We start from the raw sequence: 12,177 nt of genomic DNA on the forward strand, positions 1-12,177 counted from the left end.
AATAGTTAGAAGAAATAAGTAGGAAAAATTACATTTGCTATATTTACTACTTTTCTCTGTAACAACTTCTGAAAAGTTTACTTATAAAACATTATAAATAAACGTGGGCTTTCTGACATTGCATAGCTGGCTCATACCTTCTTACTTTACATCTGGATGTTCAGCTGCAGAAATGCCACATAAATAACCAGGAGATGATCTACCAATGTCCTCTCCTTTATAATGTTCATCTCAAGGATGAGTAGCAAATTTGGCCTCATGAATGACCCAATTTGTCAAAAGTCTGAGGATCGCTTCCAGTTTATATCCAGCTAAGTAGACCTTTTACTGTGAAACAACAGTCCTACTTTGACATTCGGTTCAAGGAGTACTACAGTGCCTGGGACCAAATGTCAGTATCAGACAGTTTGTGAAGTGAGTCATTAGAATATCGTGGACCATCAGGAGAACATTGGAGAATATATCCCCCCCACCATGGTCTATGGTTCATCAAGCTGTCTTTTTTCTAATAATAATCCAAAGCCCAAACTTTTATTACTACAAGGTCAGCTTTATTAAAGTCAGACCTGAATTTAATTTACAACTCTAGGACTTGGAAACATCATTCTATAAAGAAATATGAGGGCAAAATAGAGATATGACAAAATCAATTAAAGGGTGTAAAGATGTGAACCTGCATGTTAGCCTGAAGTATGACACAGTGGAAATAGCATGGGGCGTGGAATCAAAGGATCTAGGTTCAAATCTTAGTTTTGAAACTTACTACCTGTACAGAGTGTCCCAAAAGTCTTAGTGCAGTTTTAAGCTATTAAAATTTAAAAATTTTGGGATGCTCAATTACAGTTTAAAACTTCCTTAAGACTTCTGGGATGCCCTGTATAACTTAAACTTTACAGGTCCTCAGTTTCTTCAATTTTTAAAATGAGGGAGTTGGACTAGATAATCTCTATATAGGCTTTCAGGTCTAGCTCCTTTTAAGACCTCATAGTAAACACTAAACCTTTAACCCTGACTCTTCCTGATAGCCCGAAAGATGATGTGTTACATGAAAGACAATAAAAAAAATGAATGCCAATCTCCTATGAGGCATGGAATACAGCAAAGAAGGAATTTAGACGTGTTTAATTACAAGCATAATAAGACACTTCTGAATTGGGCAGGATGTTAGTGAGGAGAGCCCAGATGAGATGCTACCGTCCTTCTTGCCCATAAATCTGTAATGCCAGAACAAGATGAAAGGAAAAATGCTCCCTAAGCTGCCGATGACTTGGAAAGAATTGCCTCACCATGTCTGTCTTTTTCTTCTGAAGCTTAGTTGCTAGATGGCTGAAATATTTGGTCATCTTGCTGGACATCTTCTGATCCTGTAGCTTCTCTAGGATGCTCCTCTCCTTGTTCTTCTTGTAGTCGAACTCATTTTCCATATTTTGATGGAGTGTTTGCAATTCATTTGTGCACATTGCCCTCTCCTAGAAAGAAAGAGAGGGAGAGACAGGCAAGGATTAGAGCCATACTACAAGATGTAGGTTTTCAAGTATTTATAAACAATCCTGCACTGTGCCTTGGGTCATACCGAATAGGCTCGAGTGAAGGCTTCTTCAGTAGTGTGCAGTGTGAGGGTATAGGTGGTAAACTCCTTTTGCAGGACTTCATGCTTTGACATGGACTGGCAGATCAGCTTCTGGTTAACGTTAGCATCATTCTCAGCACGGTTTAAAATGTTTGCCAGGAGTTCGTTCCTTTCTTCTTCCTTCATGATCGATTTCTTATAAGCTTCAATTTCACTGTCTAGGGATTTGGATTGATGCTTGGAGTCCCTGTGGGTGGTAAGACAAGACAGAGAACTAATGGCAAAACAGGTAATTTTTAATAAAAGAGTACTTGACCTGAAGGAAACCCACTATAAGAAAACCCATTTTTATAGCAATTAGTTAGAGCACTAAAGGTCTTATTTGTAACTGAGACCATTATGCCTCCAATTAACATAAGACTCTCACTGCTTTTTAATTTTTTTTAAGACTGCATCTCCCTATCTTGCCCAGGCTGGAAGCTGAGGGGTTGCTCATGGGCCAGACCCCAGTCTTATTAGCATGGGAGGTTTAGCCTGTTCTGTGTCTGATCAGGGCCAGTGTTTCCCTCCCTAGGCAACCTGGTTATCTCTCACTCCCAAGGAAATAAATGGTGGGGTTTTTTTAATTTTTATTTTCCATTGTAAATTCTCTCCCTCTCTCCATTTTCCCACCCATTGAGAAGGCGAGAAATACAATACTCTTATACACATGAAGTCATACAAAACATATTTCCACAGTAGCCATGTTGTAGAAAAAAAGAAGCAAGAAAAAAAAAAGTAAAAAAAAAAACAAAGACAAAACCATGCTTCAATTTGTGTTCAGAGAGTCCATCAGTTCTCTCTCTGGGGGTAGATAGCATTTTTTATCATCAGTTCTTTAGAACTGCCATGGATCACTGTATTAATCAGGGTTGTTGAGTCTTTCACAGTTGATTATCATTACAATATTGCTTATTGCGTACATTGTTCTTTCTCCTAGTTCTGTTCACTTCACTTCATCTAAGTCTTCCCAGGTTTTTCTGAAAACGTCCCCTTCATGCTGGTGTGGCTTCCACCATACCCTGTACCATACTCCCAGCCTACCTCCACCCCAAGTGTCCATAGACCTCCATCTTCCTCAAGTACCCTGGGCTGGAAAAATAACTCACTGTGACTTTTTGTTGCCTTTTCTGCTCAGAATTTGATTTGGTGTTGTCTGTGGTCATTTTGGAGGACAGTTTTTGGGAGAAGTTTGACAGTTGTGACCTTTCACTCAACCATCTTGATTCTACTCCATACCCAAAATGTAAATGCTGAACTTAATGCATGGACTAGTCTCTTGAGATAATTCCTTTGTTAAGATACAGATAATATCAACTCTCCTTTAGACTTCCAACAATGGGGAATAGGAGAGGATTCCCCTTCCCTTTCCTTCTCTAGGAGCGGCTATAGAAGCTATAATCATATGGCAGTAAGACCATAAGCCTTCCAGGATAAACTGGTACTTGGCTTCAAATCCAGTGGGACAGCATGTTCTGGTGGATAGGGTGACTGGACTTGGAGTCAGGAAGAACTGATTTTGAATCCCATCTCTGACTTACGAGTCTCCTAGTTTCCTCATATATAAAATGGGGAAGAGGGGACCGGACTTGAATTCTAAAACTACTTCCAGCTCTAAATCCTTGGTGATCTCTTCTGCTTCATGTTTCTTTCAGTACAAGAAACTGAACAATGATCCTAAGAGATGGATGTTTTCAGCCTCAATAGAATTTGAGAGTTAGGTGCTAGTCGCACTACAGGAGGTAATTTCCACAATAACATCTTGGAGGAAGAGAAGAAAATACTACTACCAGCAAGATTTTACAACCAAGGGGCTAATGCCGAAGCCATGTCTAGCTGACCAGGAGACATAGATTTGTGAGTTGTCCAGGTATTACTGATATAAGGTGAAAGCAAATTATCCATTCAGTAGTCCCACAAAGTGTTTCATGTTTTAAGTATATACTATTGCACATTTATGATTCTTTTGTGCTTTAAGCATGTTTTTGGTAGTAGAGAAAACAAATATCTGTCCTATGCCTGATATCCACTACTTTTTGCATTAAACAATTTTTATAGCATGGACCTTGTTAATAGGAGAGATCCTAGACAGTAACCATAAATAAATTTTATTTAAGAGCTTTTCCCCAGGATAGAGGATAGAGGATATGCGCAGGATAGAGGCATAATGAGCAGAGAGTATAAAAAAAAGCTAAATCTCCTCTTCGAGGTCAGGCTTCTTGACAAATAAAGCCAGTTTACCTCAGCCCAGTGTCTGAAGCTGGATTTGAATTCAGGTCTTTCTTATTCAAGTCCGGCTCTCTATCCACTACACCACCAGCTGCCTCTATGAGGCAATTAGTAATTACCAAAGTACCTGGATAGGCAACTAGACGGTGCAGTGGAAGTGGATAGAGTGCCAGGACTGGAGTCAGGAAGACTCATCTTCCTGAGTTCAAATCTGGCCTCATACACTTACTAGCTGTGTGACCCTGGGTAAGTCACCTGACCCTGGGCAAGTCACCTGACCCTGGGCAAGTCAACCCTGTTTGCCTCAGTTCCCTCAACTGTAAAATGAGCTGGAGAAGGAAATGGCAAACTATTTCAGTATCTTTGCCCAAAAAAACCCCAAATGGGGTCACAAAGAGTCAGACACCACTGAACAACAACAACAAAGTGCCTGACACATAATAGATGCTTAGCAAATGCTTGTTCCTTTAGCTTCCTTCTACTGTTGTTACAACTCAGCAGCTTCTCCCTCCTTTGAGGTTCACCCCATCCAAGTTTATCACCCCATCTAGATCCTGGTGGCTGTCATCTTCCTGCTTCTTCAGTGAGTCCTGTTTTAGTCTCTCTCCACTGCAATTCTTACCCTTCTCCCAGAGGACTTAACTTACATATCATTGTTCTCTCAAATGCCCTAACTTCCTAGTTCTTCAGCCTACTAAATTTCCATGACATATAGTTACCCTCTTGACCTTGCTACCACCCACGAGTGTTGCATATTCTTGTTCTTCACTCCAAAATTCCCTTCTCTGACCCTAATCTTTAATCATTCCATCTTTCCCCATGCCTTACACCCTCAACTCTGGTTTTTTCTCTCTCCCTCCAAGTACCTTAGCACTTTCTGAGACCTTTAACCCCTCACTGGCTACACTATCCTTCCTTCTCCATTCCAACCCTTTGGTGAATAAGTTGAACTTTTACACTCTCCTCTCATCTTAAATCCCTTGCCCTCTGCCCCTATTGCCAATGACAAGGTTTGGCAAGTACTTCTATCGCCAAGTACTTCTATTCGTGTGTTGCTGAAAAGAGCTGGAGAAAATAAATCCATGCTTATTGGGTCTATTGCAAATTTATGGTTATTAATCTCATCTGAGCCCTCCCAGCAGCAAGGCAATCCATTTATGACTCTACTCAATGGACAGCATTTGGTGAGAGCAGTTCCTTCTTCTCCGCTCCTCCTAACTTCACATTCCTCTGACATCATTGCTCACTGTCTTTTCCTTCTCTTTAGTCTCCAATGAAAAGAAAACCCTTCTCCTTGCCAAGTCCAACCCCTTTAGAGTCACCCTTTACCCTCTCCCTTCCAGTCTTTTCTAAGTGATCGTCTCCAGGACTATCTCCTTTTTCTTTCTATATTTACTGCCTGCCTCCCTGCTCCCTCCAAACATGCCCATGTCTTTCCCATCCCTAAAAAACCCTTGCTTACTATCTGCCAACCATTTTCCCATATCATTCCTTCCCTTCTCTGCTAAATCCTTGGAAAAAACTCTTTATACTCAGTACTTCCACTTCCTCTTCTCTCATTCTCTTCTTGTCACTCTCTCAACCTTCTGGTATCTGGCTTCCAACTCCATCATTCATTTGAAACAGCTCTCTCCAGAATTACTAAAGATCTCTGAATTGCCGAACCAAAAGGCAATTTTCTTTTCTGTCTTCTGCCTTTTTGCCTTCTCTGTAGAATTTGGCATTGCTGATCACCGTCTCCCTGTGGAAGTCTCTTTTCTCTCAATTTTCATAATAGTGCTCTCTCTTGTTTCTCTTCTTACCTGTATTTAGCTCATTTTCAGTCTCCTTGGCTAGATCTTCACTTATGCTATGCCTATTAATTTGGAGTATCCCTTGAGACTCTATCCCAGACCTCTTCTCTTTTTTCCCCACATTGTGACCTCATTCCCTCCTGTGGGTTCAATTATAGCTGATTCACAGATCTATCTAGCTAGTCCTAGCCTCTCTCCTGAGCTCCAAGCCCACATCACCAATATTTCAAACTTGATAGCCCAGAGACATCTCAAGGTCCAAATGTCCCAAACAGAACTCATTATCTTACCCCCAAACCCTCCCGTTTTCTTAACGTCCGCACTACTATCAAAAGCACCACTATCTTTGAGCCACCCCATACTTCTCACTTTCACTCACCCCACATATCCAATCAGTTGCTGTATTCTACCTTTAGAAAAGTAGGACTCCCTCTCTATCCTCACCTAACCACCCTAGCTCAGGCCTTTATTCTAATAGTTTTCTAATTGACTTTCTTCCCTCCTCTCTCCCCACTCCGGTTCATCTTCCACACAGCTGCCAAAGTGGTTTTCCTGAAGCATAGGTCTGCCTAGCTCATGCTCTCTACTAGGTAGACTTCAGTGCCTCAATATCACCTCCAGGATCACATATAAAGATATTTGTTTGGTCTTTAAAGCTCTTCACACCCTGGACCTTTCATATATTTCCAAGTTTTTTATACTTTACTGTCCTCCTCAAACTGTACGATCCAGCCATATCCATCTATTTGTTGTCCCTGTACATGACACTGCACCTCCCATCTCCCATGCCTTTCACCAGCTGACCCCTATGCCTAGAATACTCTTCCTTGTATCCTCCATCTCTTAGAGTCTCTAGTTTCCTTCAGCCCTCAGCTCAAACAAGTTCTGTGGAAGACCCTTCCCATATTTTCTTTCCCTTTAAGGTTACCTTCCATCTACTTGGTATGTAAATCATAGGTGCCTATTTATTTACATGTTTTCTTCCCCATTAGAAAATGAGCTCCTTGAGGGCAGGGCATCTTTTTGCTTTTCTTTGTATCCTCAGCACTTCATGGTATGTGACACATAGTAGGTGCTTAATAAAAATTTGTTGATTGTTTGATATAACCAAAAATAATTTATCTTTTCCTTCTGATGCTGCCTACCTCCTGCCTTGGCCACTGGTTGACAAGAATCTAAGCATTTGCTGGTGATATAAATATAAAAAAAAAAAAAAAGGATAGCTGTCCCTGCCCTCCAGGAGCTCATACTCTACTGGAGGAAGACAATACATAAAAGGGAGCAAAAAGCGGGGAGGAGCAGGGACAGGGTGGAAAAATAAGAAGGAATGAATTCCCCATAGGAAACAGAGGCTGGCCTGGATGCCCTCCTTAAATGGAGGAGCCTTACAGTCAGAGGGAAGGGCCCCAGCGGCTGAGGGTAATTCTGAGATGTGAATTCCAGGGCTGAAAGAGATCTTCCAGGATAAAGAGTTTTCTGGGGCATAATGGAGAAATCTGGAAGATTATAGCTTGCTTTGGCCTTACCTCTCCCATCCTTGGGGTATTTTAGTTAGAAGATGACTCAGCATGTCTGACAAACTGCCTTACGAAGCCACTAAAGATGCTTGGCTTGATGAAACTTCCAAAGAATGTACTTAGTCTCCAAGTTGCTGAAGACAGCCCAGATTACTGGCTGCTTCCACATGAATAATAATGAAAGTATAAAGCATTTACATAGGACCTTAAGGTTTGCACAACGCTTTACACATGTTATCTCATTTTACCCTCACAAAAACCCTAAGAGGTTGGTGCTATCAGTATCCCCATTTTACAGATGAAGAAACAGGCACAGAGAGAGGTAACCCAGGGTTGGATGGCTGGGAAATATCTGCAGCAAGACTCAAACCCAGGGCTTCCTGACTCCAAAGTCCTCACCGAGATGCTGGTGGTAGCCCTGAGTGCTGAGGTACAATGATCCAGTTACAACATTCTAGCTACACAGGAGCATGTGGCAGCTGTCATTGCCCAAAGTGACATTCCTGTGTACGCCTGGAAAAGGGAGACAGACAAGGAGGACCTCTGGTACATTAAGCAGACCCTGTACTTCAAAGGCGGGGAGCCATTCAACATGAATCTTGATGATGGTGGGGAATTCCATCACCCTTGCTCATACCAAATACCCTCGACTCCTGAAAGTCATCTAAGAGATGACTACTACAGGGGTTCACAGTCATTATAAGGTGAAGGTCAATGGCATTCTGAAGGTGCCAGTCATCAATGGAAATGATTCTATCACCAAGAGTGAGTTTGACAATCTATATGGCTGTCTGAGTCCTCCAGTGAGGGCATCAGGAGTACTATACACAAAGTGACTACGGTGGCAGGCTGTCGTGATGTGGGTAAGGGCAGTGTTCCAACCCTTTGGGGTTTCTGCACCTGAGTCGTCATAGAGCTAGATCCCATCAGTGTATTACAGGCCTCTACGAAAGGCTATAAGGTGACCATCGGGGTTGAGATTTGCCAAGAGGGAAGAGTTTGTGTCGCTACCACAGACTGCATAGGCTTCATATTGGGCAGGCCTTTTAATTAGATAAAGATCAATACCATAACATGTAACACTGGACACTTGGATGTGGACAAAGAAGTGGTTAAATGAAAATACTGTTGAGAAAATGAAAGTGGAGTATGAGATACACTGATATCACCTGAGGCCAAAGCCTGCTGGCTGAGGGCCGGCTTGTCAACTCTGGTTATACCACGCCAACTCCTTTAGCAACTAGGTGCTGGCCCAGATTAAGTTGTAGATCCACTGGGACAAGTGTCCCACAGGGGTACACTACATGTGCAAGAAGCTGGATAAGGCTGTAGCCAGAGCTCTCCTGGGCAAGCTTCACATGAAGCTGACAAAGCTCATTTCTAGGGCCTGCCCAAGGGAAGATCGCTGCAAACCTAGACACTACTGGAACTGAGGTCTACTGGCCCATATTCTCCAAGTGACCACATGCATCTTCCTGACTTTCCAGTTCTGCATAGACTAATAAATGGCATCTGGTTGGGGAAGCGAAGAATTACTAATCATGCAAAGCTGAATATAATTCTAATGGATAGAAACGTTTCCTGAGAAAACTAGAGCTGGGTAAAATCTTTGAAACAAACAAAAATGAAAAAAACATGGTGTACTTCCGTGTCAGCCCCATGGGCTGCTGGGAAGTGTAGTTTTTCTAGGTTGAAAGAGAAGTTGAAGGATCATAAGAGTCTGGAATCATGTGGTTAAGGATAATTGGAGCTCTGTGATGAGGTGGAGACTCTGGCCAGAGGTGGGAGCTGATTGCAAATGAAGGTTCAGATTGATTTGTAATTGGGAGCAGTGGAAGCCTTTCCTGGCTCATTGATCCACTCAAGGTGCGATTTGATTGGATAAAACTAGCTGTTTGCTTGAATCTGCCTGCCTCTGAGCATTGCTGCGAATTGATGAATTTACCTCCCCTCTCTCCAGCCCTCATTCCTGCCTTGACAAAGCAGTATCACTTACCTTTCTGGAGTTTTTTAAGCCTTGTATATTTGCTTTTTATATTGTTATAAGTGAGTTTTGTCTCCATATAAAGATAAGCTGACTTTTATGGGAAAATGAACAAGTGCTTTTGCTATATGGAAAAAATACAGTGGTTACCAGAGATTTTTTCCCCAAAGAGTGTACTATAGAGCTGGGGGGCCAGTCAGTCCTTCCTTGGTGGCTAGGAAAAGAGCAAAACTTCTTCCCTAGTCTGGGGGTTCCAAATTTGCGGAATTCCAATAATGTATGGCATTGATAGCTCCCTGGAATAGCAGGTGGAAAGAATATGAACCTGTGTGACCAACTGGGATTTAAAAAGAAAAAAATCTATGAGCCTATATTAATTTCTTTGGTGACACAAAGCAGGGCTTCAGATTGGTACCTAGTCTTGGGAAAAAGAAACCTTTTTAGTCTTTGCTTAAGAGTACGCGTACTTGAAAAAAAAAAGCTTGGCTTTTTGGGTTTCTAAATTTTATTTGTGTCAGCCTCTACTTCTTTGACTCCCCATCCTTCCTCAGTCAAACTTCTAGGAAAAGCTGCTCAGAGTTGCTGTTTCCACTTCAGGTCCTCTTACTAACTCCTCAACCCCTTGCTCCAAATGGCTATATGACTTAAATATAAAAGATCCTGTCATTTAAAAAAAAATTAAAAAATTCTATAACTCTGTATGGCCAGGGGAAGAGTTCTTAAATGAGGGACAAGTGTGAGCATGAAAAAATAAATGAAAATTTGAATTACACAAAGCTGAAAAGCTTTTTTCACAAGCAAAAGAGAATTATAAGGGAAACAATTGGGGGAAAATCTTCATGAAAAATTTGTCTAATTAAGGTCTGATATCCAAGATATTTAAAGATTTGATACAAATATGTAGGAACAAGAGCCATTCTCTGAAAAGTTAAAAATACATAGATATAGATATATAGGCGATTCTCAAATGAAGAGATGCAAAATATTAACCATATAAAACAATGCACCAAATCATTAAAAATTAGAGAAATATAAATTAAAACTACTCTGAAGTCTCCACCTCACAGCTATGACATGAACTTTGGTCCATGTATTCAGCTCTGGGCCCAAAAAGAGAAAAGCAATTCAAGTACCAATAATACCAAAGCAAACTTCAGAAAAGCAAAAATGGAAGGACATTCATTTAGCCTCTTCTCAGGCCAAAGATTCAAGAGGCTATTGCTTTTCTGTGGGAAGTCCTATGGGGCTATTCCATCTGTGTCTTTATACTGGAATAATTTCCTGTTTAAATTAGTCTTCAGTTACCCAAACACTTTGTAGTTAGAGGTTCTGTGGGAACAGCTATTTTTCTGATATTCTTTTTATTTTTAAGAATTTTTGGCTGTTATTTTAAGATTATCTTTATCATTTTTTCTCTGATATTCTTAAACATAGTTGATCTTTGTGGTTGCCAGGTAAGGTACAGGAGGGTATTAGAGTGAGATCATACCACCTCACGAGCCCTTGTTAAATTTTCAATGTGAACATTCACATCTTGGAAATAAGCAAATGCTACAAACCAGGGATTGATTATTTTGCTGATTGATAAAACTTGAGAAAGTGATGGAGAAAACGTTAAAAATGCATTTTAGACTTAAAAGTGTATCCTGTTTAACTTCCCCCCCCCCTCTGGAGAGCATTAGCACACTACTGCCTATGTCTACACAAAGCCAGAGCCAAGGTCTTCAGCAGTCCTCTGTAGCAAGTACAGCGGAAAATTATAGGTACCAATTTAAGCTGAGGTCTCTTCTGCATTCTTCATCCATACCACCAACTTCTGGAGCCCCTTTCTCACTTCTCCTCTTGGCATGTGATCAGATGAGAGTTAGGTCTCTTTCCGTTAACCATAATTCCCTTTTTCTCCTTCCCTTCTCCTTGTCCTTCCTGATATTACAGTTAATATATGTGGTTATCATGCCCACTGTATCACTAAGCATGAAGGCAAGTGTTGTAGATAGGGTAGAAGGACAAATCTTTGGATTTTTCATTATCTCTAGTTATTAGTATTAAGGAAGAAAGGAAAATATAAAAATTCTAGAAAAGACAGAACCATCTCTTTACCCCTCATGTATGGGCACTGTTGAATCAATTCACATAGAAAACAGAATCACCCACTTCAAGTTTCCTTACTGCTTATGGAGAATAGTACTCATGCAAAATATTAAAGGAAACCTGTCTTCTCCCAGGAAAAAGTATGTAGCAAATACATGCTTTTTCGTAAAAATGAATGTTTAGCAAACTTTGCTATTCATTGCATGGCCTAAAGATCGGCCTGCACTGTAATAGTTTTAGCACATTTTTGTACAGTACAATGCTACATACTTTTACATAGAAAGGAGGTGAAAAATAGATTCCATTTCCACCTGTGTTATGAGTAACTGTGATCTTTGGATTTATCGAATGCTATTGATGGGCCTCTCTCTCTCTCTCTCTCTCTCTCTTTTTAAACTAGTAGCAAACTGTCTTAATGATTACTGCTTTGTAGTATGGTTTGAGATCTGGTATTGATATTCTTCCCTCCTTCCCACTTTCTTCATTATTACTTTTGAGATTTTTTTGGCATCTTGTTCTTCCATGTGAATTTTGTTATTTTTTCTAGGTCTATAAAATATTCTTTGGGGGCTTTAATTGATACAGCATGGAACAGGTAAATTACTTTAGGTGGTATTATTTTTATCATAACCTACTCATAACCAATTAATGTTTCTCCAATTCTCTTTATTTCTGCAAAGAGTGTTTTATTGTTATATTCATATAGTTCCTGGGAACATATCAGTAGATACAATCTCAATTTTTTATAACTTCTTGTATTTATTTTGAATGGAATTTCTCTTTCCAGCTCTTCCTGATGGATTTTGATGGTTTCATAATACATACAAGAAGACCAAGATGTACATAGATTTATTTTATATCCTGTAACTATAATGTTTCATAATTATTTCAATTAATTCTGGATTGAATCCTTAGGTTCTCTCAGTATGCCTTTGTTTCATCTTCAAAAAGTTA

The 12,177-nt window shown here is 40.4% G+C and overlaps 1 protein-coding gene and 1 pseudogene across 1 annotated transcript in view; one reads left to right on the top strand and one right to left on the bottom strand.

Moving 5' to 3' along the window:
* The window catches only part of CCDC40 (coiled-coil domain containing 40), a 96,338-nt gene that overhangs the window by 45,753 nt on the left and 38,408 nt on the right, over positions 1–12,177 (bottom strand). Inside the window, exons 11-12 of the mRNA XM_036756363.1 lie at positions 1,574–1,817; positions 1,287–1,469 (exon numbers count right to left, since the gene is read on the bottom strand). Coding sequence (XP_036612258.1) covers positions 1,287–1,469; positions 1,574–1,817 — 427 coding nt within the window. The remainder of the gene's footprint in view (positions 1–1,286; positions 1,470–1,573; positions 1,818–12,177) is intronic.
* Positions 7,486–8,581, top strand: LOC118845943 (annotated as a pseudogene).

The sequence above is a fragment of the Trichosurus vulpecula genome, chromosome 4 (genome assembly GCF_011100635.1).
Source record: "Trichosurus vulpecula isolate mTriVul1 chromosome 4, mTriVul1.pri, whole genome shotgun sequence".
Taxonomy (NCBI): Eukaryota; Metazoa; Chordata; class Mammalia; order Diprotodontia; family Phalangeridae; genus Trichosurus; species Trichosurus vulpecula.